Consider the following 23992-nt stretch of genomic DNA (forward strand, 5'->3'; position numbering starts at 1 on the left):
TCTTGAACCTGATCTGCACTAGTAGATTTAAAAGTGGAGCTTGAAGACTATAAGGAAGGATCCATAAGCCATGTGTGCATTCCAGGTCCTGACAGGCCCTCCCAAAGTATAGATTCGACAGCTAGAGAGGATCCACAAACCTTCAGGAGAAACCATGTATGCCCAAAGGGAATGGATCCTGCTTAGCACAGTGTAGCGGCCCACACCTGTTGTTCCATAGACTTGGAAGACTGAAGGGGGGGGGTTCCCAAGAATTCAAGGTCCGCCTGAGCAGCACAGCAAAAACTTCCCCGCTTTAAATCAAAAGTAACGGAAGATCCTTCGCTTCCCGTTGTCACTGAGAGGGTAGTGGGTGCGACTGACTCCCCGGTCACAGTGAGACCTGGAGCTTCTTCCCTCATGCCTGGCACCAGGATGGGTATCGGACTTGGAGGGTCTGCAAATGGCACCTGAGAGCATCACTGTGGGCCGCCTCAGTCACGGCCACCCTGAGTATGTAGCGTGAACTGGCAGATGCCCTAGATTTTTCCAGAAGTCCAAATTACAGCTTATTATGTGAAATCTCTTGATTTTATAAATCTGACCATCTGTTCCAATTACTCTTTTTAAAAAAAAAAAGTGTAGGGCTGCAGACTTGGCTTGGGTACCGTAGGCATTTTAATGTCAAACACACTGTGGGCTACTGAGATGAACCTGACTGGGCCAGCTTGTCATTGTCGGAGTCCCAGGTGTCCACAGGAGCCCTAGGGAAAAGATGGCCGTGGTGTATGTTGATATTGAGGTGACCTAAAGTCTGCTCAGTTTCTAAATGGCCAAGTCTAACAGGAATTGGCTCCTGGGACACAGATGACTCTGACCCTAGGGTCATTCCTTGTCCCCGAAGGAAAGAGCAAACCTGCCCTTCATCTAAGACTAAAGTTACCTGATAAGATCAGTGGTGACAGAAAGCCATGTCTCCAGTCCTTGACCTCTACCTTCTAGGCTTTCCCATGTCCGTGTCCGACACGAGACAGGGGGCTACACGGTGGTTCACAGTTCCACTGTGGGTCGTGTCGGTATAGAGACAGGAGGGCACTTCAGTGTGTAGATGAGCTATGTGTGGGGCAGTCTGCTGGTTTGTGCCCCTCTAAGGTTGCAGGGCTGGGAGTTGCTACTTCAAGTCATCGAGTGGGGAAACCAAGGCACCAGTGAGAAGGGACTTGTAAAGGTCGTTCACCGAGCAGAGGAAGCAGGACGTCCACCTGGTCACCTGCACACATCTGTAAATATTTTTGAAGACAGAAATGACACCATCCTCTTCAAGATGCTAACCATGGCTTCAGTTTCACAAATGCTGACCGTGTGCTGGGCTCTGAGCTCACAGCACACACTGTCTCCCTCCATCACGGCAGCCCTGCAAGATGAGTGCCATCGTGTCATTTTCGACCTAGAAAAGGTGGGGCTCAGGGTGGTAACAGATCTTGCCCAGGTGCACACCGTGCCACCCCCAAAGCATGTATCCATCGACTCCCTTGCATTCCCCCACCAAAAAACGTCTCAAAGGGTCCGGCAACTGTTTATTGAGTGAGTGTCTGGACTGGGTTTCTTAGTGCACTCAGAGTTGTAAGCCAAAGTTACCTTGTAAACGGTCGAGCCTAAAGCAGTTGTCATGCTCTACGGAGTGAAGTTCCAAGTGCTAACTTGTTCCCCAGTACTGGGAGAAAGATAGGTGACTCGGTGTGCTTCAGACCCCTTCAGCTGTTAGCCCACGGTGGAGCAATACCTGTGGGGTCAACTGGCATTTCCCCTGGGGGAAGCCGGTCTCAATTGTGAGAGACAGTTGTTCAGGAGAATCACATGGGCGTTGACTCTGATGTGCCAAGAAAGATCATGAGGTTGCAATTAGAGCCCAAATGTGCTTATTTATACGCGGATGCCTGATCCAGGATAGGGTAGGGGTTCCACCTGACATAAAGAAAGACCCAGGGTTTCCCCGGGGTGCACGGAGGGCAGTGGTACTGCAGGCCCCTCTGTCTTGCAGAAGCATAGCTGCCGACCAGGGCCTTTTTCCTATTGGGGTCTTTTTCTGATTACAGGCTAACAGAGAAGCATTAGTGGAAAAGTGCCTTTCTTCAGAGCCATGAGGAAGCCAAGCCCTGGGAGGGCCCGGATGGCCCTTAGAAGCCTTGCTGCCTTTTGGAGCTCGTGAGGTTCCTGGCTGATGCGTCTCTCTCTGCATCTCATTTGTTTATTTCTCTTTCTTCCTCTGCTTCTGTATTAGTCAGAAATCATTTGGTTGCAAGTGACAGAAATGCTAACTGAAAATGCCGTGAGAAATGAGAAGAGTGGACGGGACCTCTGCGGCGGGCCAGTGGGGTGAAGGCTCCCTTTGAAGCTCAGATACAGCTCCTGGCTCTGCTGCTGTGTGCTCTTCACTGTCAGGAGGGTCTTGGTTTGGGTAGCACTCACCAGCATCCACCGTCCAGAGCTTCATAGAACCAAAGAGCAGAAAAGAAGACGTGCATGAAATACCACACACACACACCACACACCACACACCACACCACACACCACACACCACACAAACACGTACACCCCACATTACACACTGCATACCACACCACACAAATAGCACATACACTCATGCACACACCACAGACCATACCACACAAACAACACACCTCATTCTCTCTCTCTCTCTCTCTCTCTCTCTCTCTCTCTCTCTCTCTCTCTCAAACACACACACACACACACACACACACACACACACACACACACACCACCACCACCACACAAACAGCACGTGCACTCACATACAACATATAACACTAACACACATAAAATAAAACAACACACACCCCTATTGAGTTAAAGAAAAGGAAAACCCCATGTTGGGACACATGCCTGGATCTGGACCAGTGGTCACTCAGGTCAAGGATGCATGGTGGATCTTTCTACTCAAGCCAGATAATGTGTTCCAGAGTATAGATGGCTCCACATGTGTCAAAAGTCAAGTGAGCTGAGGGCTGGCCTTTGCTAGAAAAGATGTCAGTGCCCACCAGTGGCCACTTTACCTTGGGGAAGACCCCACCCCCACCTGCCACTGTCCTTAGCTACCGAGCACAGCCCTGACCACCAGCTCTCATCCAAAGTCACTCTCCAGAGTTATGTCTGACTGGCCTGGGTAAGCCAGACCCAAGCCAGGACCAGACAGCACGTGCCTGGTGGCCAGCTCCTTTGCTCAAGGAAAGGAAACTGTAACAAGAAAGACACTGTGAAATGTGAAAGGCCCAGTGTGCTTGTTTCAGACTTGGACCCAAACTAACCACTTCCTGAGCCTCACTGGGACTTTGATACAGTCAGGTTTAAGAACCATCCTGTCTGGGTCTTTCTGGAGCAGCACTGTCCAAACTCCAGTAGTCATCACTTTTCATTCATAAAGTGAGCACTGCTGTTCCTACTCCCATGAGCTTGAGGGGGCACCAGTGTTCTGTCTAATGATACCTTGAAAAATCAAAAGATGCCATTACAATGTAGAAACACTAGAGGGCACTCTAGTCGATTGCTGAGTCAAGGATGCAGTCAGAAGGCCCCCCTTCTCTCTATCTCTGTCTCTGTCTCTCTGTCTCCCTCCCTCCTTCCCTCCCTCACCCCTCCCACACACACCTCCCAGGGGAAGGATCCTATGGTGTTCTTTTGCCTCCAGCAAAACTCAGTATCTTCAAAGGGTGCTGTGGCTCTAGTAGGGATTTCTGTAGATTTGAGACTTTGTTTTTCCCTGGAGGAAGTCCCTGCCCCTTGTCATCTCAGGGTCTGCAGTGAAACTGCAAGTGTCAGGTTGAGAGATCTGTTAAGTTCTTCTGGCATTGGAGACAGTTTTGCCCTGCCCAGGTCTCCAGGTACTTTTGTCTCCTCAGACATTATTTTTGTGGTGTCTGCCACTCCTGCTACGTTGAATCCCCTGGAAGCCAGGCCACAGCTTCATCTCCTGCTGCTGGTCACAAACAAGACCTGCACTCTGGGTTGGGGGTTAGGAGGTGACAACAGCGGGAGGTCGCCGCCTCCTCCTGATTCTGGATTGCCCTGAGCCATTCCTTCAAAGCTTGGGTTTCCTCAGCTGGAAAATGGCAACTCCCCCCTCCCCCATAGCAGGGTATCTCAGTCCACAAATTCAGTTTGCAAAGAAAACCAGTTTTGCACTCCGATGGCAGGATGTAACTTGCAGTGTGTCTAGGTTTCCATGGCAACACTTTTGTGTCAATTGAGGGCCCCTTGCCCTTCATCACTGGGGTGTCAGCTCAGCTCCACGGGTCTTCCCTGGTGTGTGGCACAGAGCGAGCACCTCATTGCCACCCACGCCACTGTGCTGACCTGCCCAGCAACACAGGCCTTGCTGAATTGGCAAGGCCCAGTGACCTGAACAGGGTGCATGAGATTTTCTCCTCCTCCTATTAAAGCCCTGGGCTCCTGTGGTGAATGTATTGGTGGTGCCTTTCTCACGATTCCTCTGCCACAGGGATCACCATTGAAACCCCAACTCTAACAGCAGAAGACAGAGGAGAGAAGAGTGATGTGGTCCTTTCTTGGCCCATGACATACCCATCTCACTGACCAGGGTTACACATGTGACCACTTTACAGTGCAAGGGGGCCTAGGAAATGACCTTTCTTAGACAAATCTGTTAAAACTCAGCGGCCCCTTCCTGAGGACAGGGGGAATGAATGTGAGAGGTGAGTAGCCCAGGGCCTGAGGCTGGGTCTCCACTGCTCCCAAAGCCCCTCCTCCAGATCGTTTCCTTCCCTACCTATCACCTAAATGTGAGGGCAGGGTGGGGCAGGAGGGGATCCGGAGGACATGGGGAAGAATGAATACACTCCTATGAAACTAGAGAGGTGGCTCAGGGGTGAAGATCATTGGCCACTGTTTTAGGGGACCCTGGTTCAATTCCCAGCACCGACGTGACAGGCTCACAAATATCTGTTAACTGTAGTCCCAGGGAACTCAGCACCCTCTTCTGACCTCAGTGGGCACTAGGCCTGCACACGGTGCGTGAACACACACACATACAGGCAAAACAGTCATACACACAAAGCAATCATCTTCTTTTAAAGCTGTAGTACTCCCCTCCTCCGGTACACCAGAGAAGCTAAATTCTTTTTCCTTTAAATGGATTTTACCGCAAACTGTTTCAAGTCTCTACTAAAAATTAAAAATGAATATAATTAACTTTCTGGTGTATATACGTATGCTTGTGCTGTGTGTGCTTTCGTGTGTGAGCATGTGGAAGCCAGAGGTCAACACTGGAAGTCTTCCTCAGTCACTCTCTATGTCGTTTGATTGCTTGTTTGTTTGTGTTTGTTTGTTTGTTAGCAGAGTCTCTTGGTGATTCCAGAGCCCTCTAATTTGGCCAGACTGCCTGGCTAGCAAGCCCGTGTCTCTGCCTCCCTGGCACTGAGGTTACCACCACGCTCCACACTGCTGGCTTTTTGTTTGGCTGCTGAAAGTCAGAACTTGGTTCCCCATGCTTTCACGGCAGGCACTTCACCGACTGAGCCATCTTCCCACCCACCACCCTCGTCTGCCACTTTGGCCAGATCTCTCCATGTCCACATTTGCTTCAGATTAGATACGATAACTATGAGGGAGGTCTCTCGTCCTTCCCAACTCCTCCCGCCTCTGCCCCAGAGGTGCCCCCATCCTGAATTAAGCGTGCGTGCCCCTTACGTGTCTCATCCCTCAGATACCTCAGATAGGCAACGCTACAAATCATGGTTCTGCTGTTGAACTTGATACAGATGGTGTCTTCCACATGACTCACCACACAGCTCGCTCTTTCTTCTCCGCGTTGGCTTTGAGCTGCATCCACAATGATAACTAGCTCTGCCTCAGCCGGTGATCGTGGCCGCGCTGTGTGTGTGGTGTACGGCTGTGGTATGACTACCCCACCACATGTTTATCTGTTCTTCCCACAGCGGGGTTCTCTTTTGTGACTGTGTGCTATCAAGCCGCCCTGCGTAAACATCTCTGTCAGGGTCTCTTGGCACAGACAGGCAAGACTTTCTTGGCCTTGTGGTTTCCCAAGTGAGGTCTGCTGACACGCGGTAGCCGGTCACCTGGTAGAAAAGTGGGTCCTCAAGCTTCATCCTAGACCTCCTGCTACGATTTGAATCTGAAATGTCCCCCACAGCTTGGTGTTTTGAGAGCCGTCCCATAGCTAGAGAAACTGTAGAGGCTGTCGAACTGATAGGAGTCAGGGCCAGCCTGGTAGACGTCTGTCATTGAAAGTACCCTTTGAAGATTTTCCTTACTCCAACTTCCCGTCTCCCTCTGTGCTTCCTGGCCCACTGTGATGGGAACAGCCTCTGCCGTAGGCTGTCACAGTCAGGAACTGCTCTGCTCCACCACGATTTCTCTGCCATCATGGATGGAACTGGTTTGACACTTTGGGCTGAGGTAAACCTTTCCTCCTTTTGAGTCATCAGCTGTTGTGGAATAGAGGACCTCCTCCCCCCAGAATCATTGTTGGCATCTAAGAAGTTCCCTTAATCTCATCTTAGATAAAACCAGACCCTTGGCTTCAACACAGAAAAGCATTTCAGGACAGTCTAGTATGAAATGGAGCCGGAATTTAATTAAAAAAAGAAAGGCACTCGAGGAAATAATATGACACTCCCAAGATCATTGCGGGAGGGAAGTTTCTCAAAGAAGTCACACCGAAGTGTCCTAATGTTGACAATAGAAAGGACTTTGGGAGCTTCTGTGTGTGTGTGTATCTCCGTGTGTTTGTGTATGTGTTTGTGCCTGTATGCGTGTGTGTTTGTCTGTATGTGTTTATGTGTATTATGTGTGTATGTATGTATGTGTGTGTGCTTATGTGTATGTGTGTAGTGTGTTATGTGCATATGTCTCTGAGTGTATGTGTGAGTGTGTGTGTATGTATGTGTGTGTATGTATGTATGTGTTTATGTGTATGTGTGTGTTATGTGTATGTGTCTGTGTGTTTATGTGTATTTGAGTATGTGTATTATGTGTATATCTCTCTCTGTGTGTGTGTGTGTGTGTGTGTGTGTGTGTGTGTGTGTGTGTGTGATGCACATCTATTCAGTGGGCTGAAGAGGAGATCAAGTATCTTCTATTACCTTCCGTTTTGTCTTTTCAAGACAGGGTCTTTCACGGAACCCAGAGCTCACCATTGGCCAGGCCAGCCGGCCTCAAACTCCTGGGATCTGCTTGTCTCTGCCCCTTAGTGCTAAAGTTACATGGCCAGATGTAGCTTTTCTGTGAGTGCTGAAGATTTGAATCAGTTCTCTTGCTTTCACAGCAAATGCTCTTGTCCATTAAACCATCTCCCTAGTCCCTGCTAAATGGGCTCATAAGGTACCAGACTCTCCCATATATCTAGTCCCGCTTTTGATCACTGAGATTCTAGGGTGTCTCTTCGGTGGGGTTATAATCTGATAAAGTAAAACCACAAGCCCCTGGAGCTGCACAAGGAGGTTCTAGAAAATTTCAGGTTTCCATCTGGAAGGAGAGAAGCCCTCAAGTCAACGCTGCTGATTATACTGGGATTAATGCTTCTCAGCTAGTGAGTCTCTAGCTAGACCCCAGAGGGTGGGGTTCCTTCCCCTTCTCATGTCCCCATATTCTTTTTTCTGTCCTACTTCAACTCAACATGAAACTAACCAACCACACAGCCATTCTGTAGTGAGGCTCAGATGCTGAACTACGGAGCGTTAAGAAGGCAAGCCTTCAATTGACTGGATGCTGTTGGGTTTTTCTTCAGGGCTTACACACATAGCAGAAAGAAGGGCTTCCTCTCATTGCTGTCTGTCCTTGGTGTTATCTGAATTGAGCAGGTTTTGCTGGGTGTGGGAAGGACCTGGCTCTGTCTGGCTCTAATGATGTGGCTTGCCCTCTCTAGTCCAGGGCCCTCTCATGGCTTCCCACTTTCGGAGGTGCCAAATCTTTACTTTTCCATCCCACTGCACAGTCTTTTCCTGGAAGAAGAGCATCCAGGTCACTGGCACCCTTGCCTGGTATCCAGGGTGTGTCACAGGGTGCTCATGTGCTACAGGGTGACCCTCTGAGGGCCAACCACATCAGTCAGCTTCTTAGGTGTAAGCAACAGAAACGGGTGGCAAAGTGGAAGGCTCTCAGGTTGCTAAGTTGGGAGAAAGGAGAGAGGGACAGAAACCAACCAAGGCTAAGCAGAGACAGCAGACAGTTCCACAGTCCCTCACTGTGTATGGGGAATCTGATATCAGCCAGGCCTTGAGAGGACTGCCCTCTGCCGGCAGGAGGAAGGGTGGCCCCTGGTTTCTACTCTAGGGAGATCCTGGTACCTCACACACCAGAGGCACCTCAGTGGGGAAAATGCACACTAAGGGGACTGGGAGGGCTGGGAGCTAGAGAGCCAAAAATGTCCTCTTGTGGGGAGTCATGGGGTCAGGTGGGCCAGGGTGGACAACCAGCTTGTTCAGTATCCCAGCTTAATAAGATGTAAACATAGAACAATTTAATGCACTCTGAGCAACTTCTGTATCCGTCCTTAGTGACTCCTGCAAGAATGAATCCTGCCTAGTGATTCCAGCTCTTTCCACATCCTCACCCCTGTGGTCTACAGCATTCCCTCTCTTCTGGGCACGTGCCTCTGAAAGACATAGCCAGACCCTATGGCCTGAGTCCTCCATGGATCCCCTTGCTGCAAGTTCCTCAGGCTTAACTTCTCCATGAGTTCCCTCGGTGCAAGTCCCTCGTGTTTGCCATGAAGTCTCTTTGGCTTCCTGCTGCTGCTCTCTGCCCCACTCTTCAGGATCCCTTTCTGCTCAGAGAGGCACAAGAAGAGACTGGTGGCAGCTTTAGGGCATGAAGACTAGCACCCCACTTGATTTAGCAAAGATCTCCGTGAGAACCTTGGCGTAGAGCATCCAGCCCTGCTACTGAACATTGTTCACCTTCTCCCCAGCTTCCTCCCCGTGACTTCTGAACCTGATGGTAACAGTGGGGACTGGAGTATTGTTCAGAAACTGGGCAAGAAGGTGATGGTCCCACCCGTCCCTATGTGCGCGCGCGCACACACACACATACACACACACACACACACACACACACACACACACACACACACACACAAAATTGCTTTAGTAAAGAGGAAATGTGTTTATAACAAAAAAAAAAGTCCAGGTAACAGTGGGAGAGCAAAGAACACATTGATTTTTCTCATCTCAGTGGTCTGTAAATGCCTACTTTTATGTTCCGCTGGCCAGATTTTGATCGTGTGTTATCTAGTAGCTAAAGATGTTTGGAAATGTAGTCTTCTGTTGTATGCAGCTAAGAGCCCAATGAGTCCATCTAAGTAGCTCACGTGTGTGATTTGACACTCTCTCCCTCTCTCTCTCTCACCCCCTCACCCTCACCCCCTCCTCCTCCCCCTCCCTCCCCCTCTCCTCCCCCTCTCTCCTGGTCTGGCTGCAGCAGGCACTGGTCTGGGGGGCAACTGCACAGGCTGTGTCATATGCTCGGAGGAGAATGGCTGCTCCACCTGCCAGCAAAGGCTTTTCCTCTTCATCCGCCGGGAAGGTATCCGTCAGTACGGCAAGTGTGTGCATGACTGTCCCCTTGGCTTCTTCGGAATCCGTGGCCAGGAGGCCAACAGGTGCAAAAGTACGTATTTCCTCCAATGTCGTAGGCAACCTTAGATAGATGCGTCCTGCATCCCACCCTCTCCTTAAATGTACCCTAGGAGGAAGCAGAGCCCTGCCCAACCCCAAGCTCGCTAGTTCTAGCTGTTCCTGCAGCCCAAGGCCAGATAGACGCCTCTCTGGTTCCTTCAGCCCTAAGAGGACACCATCAGTCTCAGCACAAATAGGGCAGGGAACTTTTACTTCGACCTGGGTTCTGTATGGCCTCTAGCCGGTTCCTCGCCTCCTCTGGGTCTAGCTCCAGGAGGAGAAGTAGCCCTAAGCTTTCCTCCATCTTCACTGTGTCCTAGGACAAATGAATCTTAGTCTTGTAGGTAAAGGGTGAAGGAGCCTCACTCCCAGCCTAGATTTGCTATGTGATGTTTATAGTGTTATCACTTCCCATGCTCAGCCTAGCTCGGATGAGAAAGGACGGCTTCCTCACATGGAGCCCAGCTCAACAGTGGCCAAGGCTGGGCTGCTGACATGGTACTGTATCCCGACCCCAGTGTTCCAGAGCTTGGGGCTGCACAGAGCCCTCCTACCTCAGGCAGAGCTATGGGGCCCACCACACGCAGCTCATTTGTGTTGTCCCTGACTCTGTTGCAGAATGCGGGGCCACATGCGAGAGCTGTTTCAGCCAGGACTTCTGTATCCGCTGCAAAAGGCGGTTTCACCTCTACAAAGGGAAGTGTCTGCCCACCTGTCCGCCAGGCACCTTGACCCACCAGAGTACCCGGGAGTGCCAGGGTGAGTGAGGCCCTGGCCTCCTGTCCTAGTGTTGGGGGAAAAGGACATGAGACTTGGAAACCGTGAAATGTTATGGAGTGGTGGGCAGCCTGACTCCACGTTGGTACTTAGAGAATCTTCAGGGTTCTGGTGCCTTTGTAACCATCAGGATTGTGGATACTGTGTCACCAACTCTGACACTGCTTTTGTCACCAAGGGTCTTCTCACCAACAAGGCACCAAGAAACAGAGTAGCCATCTCAAGAAAGTCACTTCATCTGAAGATTTTTTTTTTAAGTAGCTGTGTGAGGCCAGGGGAGTGGCTCTGTGAGGAAAGGGCTTGCTGTGCAGGTGCAGACCTCCAGCACCAGTAAAAGCCAGGCACGGCGGGCACTCCCTGGGACTCCAGCAGTGTGAGAGACAGGTGGATCCCTGGAGGGGCTAAGACTGTCCTTACACGTCAGGGGGAGACAGAAGGGACATGCAGTTGGTCCCCAGCACTTTAGGTACCGAATCTTTGAGAGGAATTCTGAAGCACTGCAAAGTTCCCCCCATCAAACACGTCCTACATCTTTTTCCTTTGGTGTGGGCTCCTGGGTCTGCCTCTGAGCCTGCAGGCCCACCTGTGCCTCTGCTGTTCAAGGCCCTTCTGTGGCTCCTGTTGGACGCTGGCAGAGCCTGGGCCTGAAGGTCTCCATCTGTGACCTTTTCATCCCTCTTCAGCGTCCTGGGGACTTTGTGGGGGGACTCCATCCCCTGGAAGCACCTCCTGCCTCTCTTTCCTACTCCCCTGGAGACTTAGAAACACAGTCTCCCCCAAGAAGTCTTCCTGCACCCAAGGGTATGGCCCATGCCTCTTCTGGGCTCCCACCACTTCTGTGCCCTCCAAACACCCTGCCTTCCTGGTGCAGTGTCTCAACATGGTGCATTCTGGGAGCAGGCGGGTTTCTCTTAAATGCAACTGCCCCTCTATACCAACAACCTCAAGTCTAACAATAAATGTTCAATCTTGACTGGTCAGGTGAAACCCCTGGGTGGTGACAGAATAGCTACCTGAGGCCTGGAGACCTCTTCTCAGCCCTGCTGTGTACACCTGTTCCTGCCCCAGGTCTCAGCACTTAGGACTTTAAGATGGGACATTCCTGTCCCCTGGGCTGGGTGTTGCCTCCCATTCAGAAATGAGTGGAATGTATCTGTAATTCCCTCTTCTGAGAACTTTCTGCCCATGAGCACATTGTCTCCCTCACAGCACCACTTAGGTGGCTTTGGCCTTCTACAGTTGATCAAAGGCATGTGGTCAAGTTCAAAGCTAGAACCCTGCTCTTGGGGACCTTTTAGCAGCCAGCTACTTCATGTCCAACTCCTGCACCTTTCTGAATTCTATCCATCTGGACTCTCAAATCCTGCTGGCCAGGGATGCTTAATTCAGCTCTGTTACCTCCTGTGAAGCCTTCCGCTTCACTCACAGGAGCCAGCTCTAGCTTCTAGCACAGCCTTCCTTGCGTTCTCTGCAAGCTCCTGTGAAATGCAGTTCTCTGCTCCCAGCAACGGACTGAGCTCCTTGCATGTAGAGATGGTATCCTTAGAGCCCTGTTCACTGAATCCAAGAGGCACACACTGCCAGTTGACTCACCTGTCTGTCTCTCCCTTTGCCCACAGAGGAGTGCGAGCCGAGCCCTTGGGGCAGCTGGAGCCCCTGCATACACAATGGGAAGACCTGTGGCTCAGGCTGGGGCCTAGAGACCCGGGTGCGGGAGGCTGGCCCAGCCAAGCAGGAAGAGATGGCAAGTTGCCGAGTGATATCTGAGTCCAGGAAATGTCCTATAAAGAGGCCCTGCCCAGGAGGTGAGCAACTGGGCTGGCAGGGTTCCTCTGGGAAAGACCCAGAGGTAAATGGGTCCAGGGAAAGAGACACCACCCATGGCTGATATCTGCAAGGCCACTTGAAAGGCCCCCACCTGCCAACTCTTTCTGTGAGCTAATTATCACCCTGTCAGGTACTTCTAGAGAAGTGTCCCAGACATAGTAGGAACACTGGTCTGCATTGCCCAGACCTCCGTACTGTAAGGACTTAGTCTGTTTTCTCTAGTGGAGTCCCCAGGAAAGCCTGGGAAGTGTGGCTGTGACTGCAGTGCAGTGTGGCACCTACTGGAATACAAAAGGCAAGAGGTGCCAAGAAGGCGGTGCTTGACCCAACATAAATGGGTCAGTGAAGGCAGATCCAAGGATGCAGAAAGCCAGGGTAGCCATAGACATTTGAGTGAAACACTCTAAAACCATAGGCAAAGAGCTCTCAGCTGCCGTGTCGATGGTGTCAACTATGCAACAGTAGAACGGGGGCCTGTGGCTATACCACCCCACCAAGTAGGACCCAGTCACTGGGTAAGGCCACAGATTTCCAATGGAGACCAGTAAAAACCACAAAAGAGAGGGCCAGCCGCGTGGGTCGTGAAGTGTGAGGGAGTTGGCATTAACACGGAAAAGCAGTGTTAACCACGTGAGCATGGTGTGTTAAATTTTCTATAGTCACTGGTGCCTTTGAACCAGTGACTGTGATGGGTGTGAGGCCCATGCCCCTGGGTCACACAGCCAGGGCTAGGAGAGCCTAGATCTTGATCAGTAGGCCAAAGAAGAATCTAAGTTGTAGTCAATAGTGAAAGACCCGGAACCAGGACACATGGGACACACAGCTGCCACATGCTGGAGGCAGAATTTGAGCCTGGGGACTCTACCCACACACACCCAGTGAGCAGTTGGGACAGAGAATGGTGCCTAGATGAGACTAGATATCCAGAACTCAAAGAAAGCCCTTTTTCAAATGAAGGCTATCTCTGGTGCTGGAACAGGACCCAGATGTGGGATGGGTAGTTCTTGGGTAGAGGGAGGATAGGTAGGTGGGTGGGATGAGTAGCTAGGCAGTTGTATGAGTGGGTGAGCATATGGGTGGGAGGTGAGAGGTTGCATGGGTGGGTAAGTAGAAAATTAGGTAAGTGGGTGGATATATGGTTGGAGGGTGCGGGGATGAGTGGATAGGATGATGGAAAGGTGTAGTTTTGGGAGTCCATAGCTAGATGGTTGGAAAGGTATATGGGTGGGTGGGAGATTACCTAGGTAGGTGGGAGGATGTGTGGGTGGGATGGAGCGTAGGTGAGTGGAATCGTGGTGGTATGAATGGAGGTGTGCACAGTCAGTTAGCAGACTGACATAGGGGAAGGTCGAAAACACAAATCACTCATCTCTCCCAATCCCAGCCCTCAAAGCTGACAAGGACTCCTCAGGCAATGCTCTTCGATGTCCCCAGATCCAGTCCTCGCCTGTGATGTGCGCAGTGCCTCCAAGGATTTAGATTTGGTGGGGAGCCTCTAGTCTGTGAGGTAACACTGAGTCTGCCTTGAAAAGGGAGATGCTGAGACCCTGGCTCCTTGCAAAAGCACAGTTAGTTATCCCTGGAGAGATAGTGTGCCCCGTCTGCGTACATCCTTGGAAGGCAGTGCCCTGAGTGGAACCATTAGTTCCAAGGACACACAGCTCCCCAGGAGACTTCCTTGAGATAAAGAACGTGTGAAAATGGCTTGGGTGAGGAGATACCTTATAAACTAGAAATTTAGGCTCATTATGGCTCCAAGACGAACCTCGGCCTTTCCTCCTGTCAATCAGTAACAGCAGCTAGCAGCTGGGAAGAGAGTGCCCCAGGGGACAGGTAGATTCCCACAGAGGCTGGTGAGCAGTGTGGATCACTAGGGGAAGCACAGCCTGGCCTAGTGACCATGAGCAAAAACCGAGGTACTGAGGGAGGCCGGCAGAGGACCCTGCCAGGGTCCTCCTAAAGACAGCATGCTGGAATTCTGTCCACACACTCAGCCGTCGGCCACTGGTCACCCAGCAACCTCAGCCCAGATGAGCTTCTCTAAGGGGAGCTCAGTACCGGCTCCAGGAACTCCAGGGTCCTGAGCAAGCTAATCATCTGGCCTTCTCTGAGAAAAGAGACCAATCAGACATCGGACATGTGGCGTACTCATCCAGGGCTTGTAGGACACACCAGGGTCTGGGATTTGCAGCCAAATATCCCCCCGCCCCAGCTCTGCCCAGGCTCTTTCTCTGCCTGTGAATGGGATGAGATTGTAGCTTTTGCTCCCATGGCGTGGATTTACTCTCCGGGACATCCTGCCCACACCAAGCAGCAGCTAAACCTCAGGGTCGAGCAGAAGAAACTCAGTCTCCAGCAGGAAGCCTTATTAACAGTGAGGTAGTACATGGGGTGGGAGGCGGACATACAGACCCCCATGAGGCCATCCTAAGTCCTGATGGGGAGCTGACCCAAGTGGTCCTTCAGCCCTTGCAGGCTGTTTCCCAGCTCCACTCAACTTCAGCCACTCCCTCAGGCCAGTGTCCTCCCAGCCCCCTAGGATCACCAAGGAGTTTTCTGGAACAATTTCACCTCCAGGCCCAAATTTAAAACAGGGTGACTCTGAGCCCAGCACTCCAGGTCTGCAGTCTGCAGGGACAACTGGGGCTTTCCTCGGCTCTCAGCACCTCCCTGGACAGGACCTGCGTTCTCTTGCAGAAAGAAATCCCAGGCAGAAGAACCGGAAGGATCGGCGCCAGCGCAAGGACAGGAAGTTGGAGCGCAGGCTGCACCAGCATGGCTCCCAGTGACCATCTCAAGCTCTGGCCTCTGCCTTTGGCTTGCTGCACTTCCACTGTGGGCTCCTTCCTTCTCCCCTGCCCCGCTCTTTCTCCACATCCTTCCCTCTTTCTGTCGGCTACTTTTCCCATCTGCCCGGTCTTTGCGTTATATTTTATCGATCTCCCTTTTCCTCTCCCCGTCACTTCCTTCTTCACATCCTTATTTCTTCTTTGGAACTTCCCTTCTCTCCGTATACGTTTTTCTTCATTTCCTTCTGTTTTCCTTTCTGCTCTTCACTGTCCATATCAGACATAAGAGACTGAGCTTGTGTCCCCCGTGTGGCTCTCTGCACCTCAAAACAAACTTTTTCTTCTAGATCTTTTTGTGACTCTGTCCTGACTCCGTCTTTGCAAAGCTACAATTTAGGAGGTATAGGTTTGGGTGCAACTTGACAAGTCCTGAGAGCTCTGCTTCTAGCCAGAGAGACCCTGCAGCTGGAGTTAAGAACTGCTCACCAGGCCAGTCCCTCAAGGCCGATTCTACAGCATTCAGCCATTGCCTCTTCGATGAGGCCACCAGAGACAGGTTCTGGAACCTCCGAGGGCCCGGCCTGAACCCCTTATCCAGGATGGTGGCATAGGAGCCACTAGGGGTCCTTTGGCTAGACAGTGGCCTCGGGCCCACCACCACACCCCCTTGGAAGTGCCTGCAACACCCGCTCTGATCACCCTCCCACCGCTCCACCCACACCTCCTACCCCACCCCCACCCCACTCTGCTCTCCCTATCGTAGTGCCACGACCTTGCAACAACTGACCAGCCTCCCAAGGCCTTTGGAGACCCAAGCACAGGATCAGATGGCACTGTGATTCCTGTTATTCAATAATCCCGAAGGCTACTGAAGCTAAATGGAACTTAAGAGGTGGTCGCGCCCACCCCATTCACCACCCTGCTACCTTACGGCCCATCGTCCCCATAGAGACTGACGTCTAAGGAAGTGATGGGTACTCTGTCTTCGGTCCGCACATCACGTCTATGAAGAAGTTCAAGTGTGTTTGGGGAGTAGAGAGGATTGCTGGGTTAGCAGTTGGGATGGCCTCCCACTTACCCACCCTCCACGTGGATACCCTGAGTGTTTTCTTTTACTGTGATGCCCCCAACTCCAGGCAGGAAGGATACTGGGAGGAGCCTTCAGGTAAAACAAACCAAATGGCAAGTCTGTCCTCACCCTGCCATTGGCCAATGAGCTGCCATTGTTGCTGGGAGGAGTCTGGGCATTAGGACCAGAGACAGCTGGGGAGGATGTGGTATAGGCAAGGGAGAAGCTCCATGTGATATAATGTCACTCTCTCACACAGTGACCTGCACAGCCACCCTACACTTGGCAGGTGGGGGTCCCCACCACCACTGCTGACCCTGTAGCTGTGCTCCTCGTTGGCGCCCCACGAGAACATCTGGATACCCAGCTTGTCAGGCCAGGGGCCCAGGTTTCTGCAGAAGTTCGCACCTCTGAAATGCTTCCCTGTTGTTTTGAGACTCCCAGCTACTTTTTAAAGAAAGATAAAATGAAAGAAACTTGTGAAGACTTCTTGGGCATCAGATAGTGTTAGGAACCACCATGCCCAGAGGTTCACAATGGTGGACTTCCCGGGGCAGCTTCTGCAGAGTGTTCTGGCTGAGAGTAGCCAAGGTTCATGGGGACTGACTGAGAACAGACAGGGTTCCTGCTGGAGTGCTGACCAGTTCCTCCTAAGAAGGAGGCTTTCAGGAGCTCCATCATTAAAGTGCTTGCTTTGCAAGCAAAGGACCTGAGTTTGACCCCCAGCACCCACATGAAAAAGCCAGATATAGTGGCATGCCCTTGTGTCTCAGCACTGGGGAGGTAGAGACACAGATGCCTGGGCCTTGCTGGCCAGTCGGCCTGCCCCAAGGGGCAAGATCCAGGCCAGTAAAGAGCCTTGTTTCAAAAAATGTTAGCCAGCACTGAGCGACACCTGAGTTATCCTCTGGCCTCTATACACTTGTACAGAACACATACACATGCATGTGCACACACACGCACATATACAGAGAGAGGGAAGGAGGGAGGGAGGGAGGGAGGGAGAGAGAGAGAGAGAGAGAGAGAGAGAGAGAGAGAGAGAGAACACTTGAGCTTTAGCCAGATGCAAAAGTCAGAAACTCTTAGACTCCTGAATTAGATAGAGCCCAGGCCTCAACTTGTGAAGCACGGTCTCATTGACTCATGGGAATAACCTGGGCTTCTGGTGACCTGATGTAAACCCAGCCTGTGAGCAGTTAGCTGGGAGTCTGCGCCTGCGCCTGTTCTGGACTTCTGTTTTACCTTGTGATGGATGAGGAAGAGACAAGGCTGGTCTGGCTCCATTGTATGCATCTGGAAGGTTCTGCACTGTGCTGGGCTTTAAGGGAGTTTCACAGCTTCAGATTTCAGGGTCCCACCCAGACTTATACATTATGAACAAGCTGAGAAATGACTAAGAAGAACTTATTCTAGAATAAGTTGGGGGGAAGGGCACCTAGGTTTCCAGGATTTGGATTAAGGACCACAGCACGAGCTCTGACCGCAGAGCTCAAAGGTCTGAGTCTGGATAGATGGGAAATCCAGGTATGTTCTGTCTGGAGTTTCCCGCTAAGTTCAAACCCTATGATACTGGAGGCTCTAAATTCCATAGTTGTTACAGGGCAAGAGTGGAAGGTCTTGGGCCTGCAATTATCTAGCTATGCTCTCCCTTGTGAGGTGAGGGACCTGATACCTGATACTCTTTTCCTAACCCAGGGCTCTGGATATTTTTTAAATATTTTTTAATGTTTTAAAGTTTAAAAAATTCTCCCAGAGCCCTCACTGTAACCTAAGGCTTCAGATAAGCCTTCATGCTACATCTCTCCCACCCTCCTGGTAAGAAAAGATCCAGGCCCAGACAATGCAAGGAACATTCAGAGATGTCCTACAGCTGGCTGGAGTCATGGAGTCGTTGTTTGGTCCCTTGATAATGTTCTAGTGACTGACAATGTCGCTTTGCCCTTCCTACTCCGTTCCTGCAAGGCTGTACCAGTCTTCAGAGTCACCCCTCCCATCTCAACCCAATCCTTCACCTTGGGCTGCCTGGTGTTCCCATATACAGCCACTAGAGGGTGTCGCTCAATCAGTAACTGCCAGCCTGGTCGTTGCCCACTCTCTTCAATTTGGGGACATATTGTAGTCCTGGGGTGGGGGGATAGGGAGAGCAGTGACTTCAGTGAAATGGCCTTCACTGCAGCACACAATGTCTAGGTCCCAAGCCATTCCAAGCCCAGAACAGAAACCTGACTCAGAAGACAAGAGTTCAACATTCCAGGAGAGCCATGAATGACCTGCAGACACCAGCCCCCAGGCAACAGTGAACACTCCAGATAATTTTAAGACGGTTTCATTCATCCCGTGGGACCCTTCTGACTTGGGAATGTGTATATTCTAAAAATAAAAACGATAGTGATGGTGGAGATGGTGTCCGCTATCAGCTCAGCACCTACTGTATGGTAGAGTGCTAAGAGCCCTACAGTCGTGTTTCAGCTTGTTTAATCCGTCCCTTCAACAGATACCATAACTCACATTTCCCTGACCCCCATTATATACCTAAAATTTTTCAGCCTTTATCACCTGCAGGTTCACACACCCGTCAGCCACCTTACCGAAGAAACAAACTCATCCAGATCCGTCAGCCCCATCCACTCAGAAAAAAAAAAAAAAGCATAAGATGCCTACTATGTACCTCATACTGCAGAATTCTGGTGACCTTTTCCTCCTGTGTGTTCAGTCAACTCCAGTAGTAAAAGGCCTTTTGCAAAGGAGACAGGCATTCTGAGAAGAAAGTGAAAACATCTGTCTATAGCCCATTGGTCAGAGAGCAGAAGGCATGGGGGGAGGAGGGATGTGTGGAGTCACTGTTTATACAAAGGGCCCAAGGATCAGTTCCCATCCCAACTTAAAGCCTCAGAAACTGCTAGATCTTGGCTCAATCCTGAGGCTGCCGCTCCTGTTCTGGGTCTCCATCAGTCAGCCCACTCCACAGCCCTGGGTTTCTACCCATCTTCCTCTCTTCCTTGAGGTGGAACACACATACCCTGTCTCGCGGTGGCAAAAGCCAGTTGGGTAGTGGCTCCAGCCCCCAGCTTGGAGTCCACCAGCGAAGGCTGCCTTCCTGCCCTGCCTGGGTCCTGACCCTCAGAACCCATGAACATGGTCATTCAACATGAATAAAATGAGCGTGACAACAGGAAATCCAAGGCTTAGGAAGTAAGCCATAGAGTTGGAACATTAAAACAACGAACAGCTCTACCACAGCCACATCATACACTGACCAGAACTAGACCCTCACGGGGCATTCCATGGCCCTTCCTGCCACGTGTCACAGTGTTCCTAAGATGAGGTCTGCTTTGCATGGCATGGGAGAGAGCAGGACAGTTCCTCCCACTGGCAATCCAAATCACGATGACACATCACACAGATACCATTTCCACAGAGTCAGAACGGTGACTAGGCAGGCCTCCATTCTCCATGCCTTCCTCAGAGGAGGGAGACTCCGCTCTGCTGTTGTAGAAGGCATCTGACAGCGTCCATCAAAATGGCCGCGCACACGCCCTCTGGCCCCCGCATCCTTAAGTTCCCCTTTCACTTAGGCTGTCCCACAAGTGAAACTTCAAAGCTTCCTGGGTCCATGCTGCTCCCTCCAGCCCCGTATGTTTTCGCACACAAGAAAACCGGAAATACCCAGAAGTAAAGGGGGGTCGGGTAAAATGTGCATTGTGTGGCCTGATAGCGTCCTGACGGGCCTTGGGATGGATCACACAGCTAACTGATGTGCTGCGGAGAGAAAAAGCATGTATGTCAGAGTGCAGGGTGAGGCACCCGTGCAGAGGAAAGGAACACCCCTCATGTGCAGGGTGGGCGTGCGTGCACCAAGCCTGTGTGAAAGAAGGCATTAGAACGAGTGCCCTGATGGCTCTAGGGACCTGGGCAAAGGCTGGAGCTGGAAGGAGGCCGAAAGGGGCCTACGTTTTCACATTTGCACCTTTTGAGTTTAAGCCCTTTGACCAACATCGGGTCAAGAAAATATTGTGAAAACTGGTCTTAAGATGCCCTTAGGGGCTGGGGATTTAGTTCAGTGGTAGAGCGCTTACCTAGGAAGCGCAAGGCCCTGGGTTCGGTCCCCAGCTCCGAAAAAAAAGAACCAAAAAAAAAAAAAAAAAAGATGCCCTTAAAAAGAACTCCAAAGGCTTTGGCATAAAGTCCAAAAGGATACATCTTTCAGACGATATGTGGAACTTAAGGGGGACAGCCCTCTCCCCAGCGTGCTGCTCCAGCTGCCTATCAAAGACTCAGCGTCCATGCTTGAAGGTTGTACCATCAGCTGCTTCCCAGCAAGCCTGCTCTTGTCCAGCTGCTAAGACAGGGTCCAGATGCCCAGACTGCTGGACTGTGCCTCCACACCCTGGACCCCTCTGTCCTCCCCGAAGTGGAGCCACAGAGCGTACCAGCAAGTCACCCGGCATGTCTCCAGCGCTGTGCCTGGTTGGCCGCTTGATCTTGAGCAAGCATGTTATCCTAGTGGCCTTGCAACTTGGTGAGTTGTGAACCCCGGGCATACAATGGTGTTCCTCAAGGTGGGTAGCTTTGTCTGTCATCACTTCATCCATCCTTCCATTTTCTCACAACCCCTGAGTGAAACCATGTGTCTTTAGCACAGACACTCCTTAAAAGAGTCTCATCTGCTCCACCATTCTGTCCTCCGGTGACTCCCTTCTACCCTTGCCTCGTCCTATACCTGTCTAGGCCACTAGAGGGCAACAGTGTCTGGGAAGCTGGGAAAGGAAACCTTGAGGCTGAACTGGACAAGGGTGCTCTAGAGAGCCCTGTCCACAATCATCCTTTTCTCCACCAGCACCCGACGACACAGTCCACCATTTAGGGAAATCAAGACAGGAACTCACGCAGTAACCTGGAAGCAGGAACTGAAACAAAGACCACAAGGAACGCTGCTTCCTGGCTTCCTTTCTCTGGTTTGCTCAGATACTTTTTTTAAATACACCTGCCGAGGGATGGCCCCTCCCACAGTGGGCTGGGCCCGCCCACATCAATCATGGATGGAGATCGTGCCCACACAGAATGCTCACAGGTTGACCTGATGGTGGGAATTCCTCGACTGAGGTTCCTCTTCCCAGGTGACTCCAGTTTGTGACAAGTTTACAAAACTGAACAGCACAGACTAATACCACCTTTTTCTCTCATACGAGGAATCTGGTTAAATACAGGCGCACACACACCCGTGAGTGTAGGACACGAAAATGGAAATGAAGCTATGAGAGGGCAGAAGAAGTCTAAAGAGAGGAGGGGCAAACCAGAGTAATGGAATATATGTGACACGGAAGGAGAGGAGACCTGCATGGTGTGGGGAGGAGATCGGGGCAATGGGGGACTAATGGTGAGCGCCTTTAAGAATATCGCAGCAGGGGGTTGGGGATTTAGCTCAGTGGTAGAGCGCTTGCCTAGGAAGCGCAAGGCCCTGGGTTCAGTCCCCAGCTCCGAAAAAAAAGAACCAAAAAAAAAAAAAAAAAGAAAGAAAGAAAGAATATCGCAGCAGAATCACTTCTTTTTTTTGGGGGGGTCTTTTTTCGGAGCTGGGGACCGAATCACTTCTTTTTTTTTTTTTCTTTTCTTTTCTTTTTTTCGGAGCTGGGGACCGAACCCAGGGCCTTGCGCTTGCTAGACGAATCACTTCTTTTTGTTGTTACGGTTTTTGTTTTGCTCAGTCAGAGTCTTTCTATGTAGCCCCAGCTGCCTGGAACTCTTGGAGATCGCCTGCCTCAGCCTCCCCAGTGCTGCTGGGATTAAAGATGTATGCCAGCACACCCGATTTAAAGCTCTTTTTTGTGTGCCAGCCAATCATCATCGTCGTCGTCGTCGTCGTCGTCGTCGTCGTCGTCGTCGTCATCACAGTCACCATGAAGAAAAATAAATACTGGGGAAGAAAGGAAGCTGGGAGGGAGGAGGAGCTGAGGGGGAGGAGGGATGGAAGGAGGGAGGCAATGGAGCTGCCAGATCACTGCGTCTCTGAGCACCGCCTCTGTGCTTTGCAGTCTCCTCAGACACAGAAAGAGCCACTTTACAGAGGAGCAAAGTGAGCCGCTGCTAGGCCACACAACTCTTTGAAATCACAGCAGTAACCATTCCTCCTGGGTTCTCCTTCCCACCTCCTTCTTTGTCCCTCCTCCTTCTCTCCCTCCCTCTCCCCTTCCCTTTTTTCCCTACTCCCTCCATCCTGGCTACAATGATGTGAACTTCTTTGCTTCCCCACTGCAGTGCGCCAAAACTTCCAAAACCCATGAGCAAAGTGAACTTCCTCCTCCCAGTTGTTTCTGCTGTGGGTGTTCACCGGAGATGACTAATCAGACTTGGGTTTAAACCAATAGAAAGTCTTTGTTAGCGGTGAGGAACTACACTGAACGGTTGGGATCCCAACGTAGCGCCGAGCCTTTCTCAGGTGAGCTTTTAGGCACAAAAAAATATGTCCTGGGGTGCTGCACTTCAGTTAACAGGAACAGTTAGGCAGACTCAGAACTACAGAAGCTGAAAAGCAAGATCAGTTCATTTAGAGACCTCCTCGGAACTATGGAACTGGATGGATTAGGTCTTTGTTTCCATTTTTGTAGGTCCTGCTATGTTATGTGTGCTTAGCTTTACGGCCTGCAAGGTCCTTCTGTCCTGGTGTTAATTGTGTGAAGGTCTGGGGCCTTGTTATAATTTATCTGTTACAATTCTGTCAGGCATTTTGTCCCATCCACAGGAAAAGTAACCATCATGAAAGTTGTTATCAGGTCATGGATGGAACTAAGTCGGACCATGTGGTTTCTAAATCTTTGGACTTGGTTTTTGAAGGAATTAGGGAAGCTTTAGGTCAGCAAGCTACAGAAAAGTCTAGAACACTCTTTGTAGAACTCACCAGCTGATTCCCTGGCTCCTCAGAAGGCCAGAACGCCAAGAGGAATGGAAGCAGGGGGTCAACTGGTAACTGGATTATAACCCATGGAGGTTACCTTCTGGCAAAGAGTTTGCCAGCATTTTTCCTGCATCCTGAGACTGACTGTGGGAGGCTGTAATTAAATGTGATATCTGGCAGAGGATATGCCAAGGTAGCCCAGTGTGGTGGTTTAAGTGAGAATGTCCCCACAGGGTCAGATGTTTTCTCCCTAATTGATGTCTCTGTTTGGCAGGCTTACGAGGTGCGGTGTTCCTGAAGGAAGTGTGTCAGTGGGCCATGCTTTGGGGCTTCAAAGCCTCTCACCACTCCCGGCACTTCTTTCTCTGCTGTTTGGTTTGAGACGTGAGCTCTCAGCTTGCTGCTCCAACTGCCATTCCCGCCTGCTGCCACCATACTGCTGTTTTCCTACCATAATGCTTCCTCACTGTTTTGGTGACAGATTCTTAGCCCTCTGTAACCATGAGCCCAAATAAAGCCTTCCTCTATAAAACGCCTTGACCATGATGTCTTTATCACAGCAATAGAAAAGTAACTACTACACCCAGAATTCAAGCTGCGTTGTCAGACCTGGCTGCTGGCTGCATTGAGCCAAGTTTATGGTTAAAATAAGGAGCAGAAAGAAAATTTGACAGCTTAGTCAGAAAAGATAAGGAAGGCATAGATTCACAGGAAGTTAGCAGAAAAGAAGTCAGGGGGGCTTAGATGGCTCAGAACGCTGGCTGCTCTTCCAGAGGACTTGGTTTTGATTTCCAGCACTCACGTTCACAACCATCTAACCTCACCTGTAACCCTAGTTCCAGGGGGATCCGATACACTTTTCTAGCCTCTAAGACCATCGGGTACCCATATGGTACACAGATATATGTGCAGGCAAAACATCCCTACACATAAAATAAGGTATTTCTTTTTAATTTAAAGAACATGAAAGAATAAAGTCACCCGAAAG

The 23992-nt window shown here is 50.8% G+C and overlaps 1 protein-coding gene across 3 annotated transcripts in view; it reads left to right on the forward strand.

Annotated features, from left to right (window-relative positions):
- Rspo4 (R-spondin 4) overlaps window positions 1–18569 on the forward strand; it is a 34537-nt gene extending 15968 nt beyond the window's left edge. Inside the window, exons 2-6 of one of the 3 annotated variants that reach the window (XR_015683300.1) lie at window positions 9457–9642; window positions 10269–10409; window positions 12047–12232; window positions 14952–16208; window positions 16372–16588. Coding sequence is in view for 2 of the 3 variants with exons in the window: in NM_001447240.1 (NP_001434169.1) it covers window positions 9454–9642; window positions 10269–10409; window positions 12047–12232; window positions 14952–15043 (608 nt within the window). In the remaining variant the exon portion in view is untranslated. Of the gene's footprint in view, window positions 1–9453; window positions 9643–10268; window positions 10410–12046; window positions 12233–14951 lie in introns of all 3 variants that reach the window. The other 2 variants (NM_001447240.1, XM_087653913.1) reach the window with 2 other exon arrangements.
- The last annotated feature ends 5423 nt before the right edge of the window (window positions 18570–23992 follow it).

This window comes from Rattus norvegicus, chromosome 3, assembly GCF_021556685.1.
Source record: "Rattus norvegicus strain SHRSP/BbbUtx chromosome 3, alternate assembly SHRSP_T2T, whole genome shotgun sequence".
NCBI lineage: Eukaryota > Metazoa > Chordata > Mammalia > Rodentia > Muridae > Rattus > Rattus norvegicus.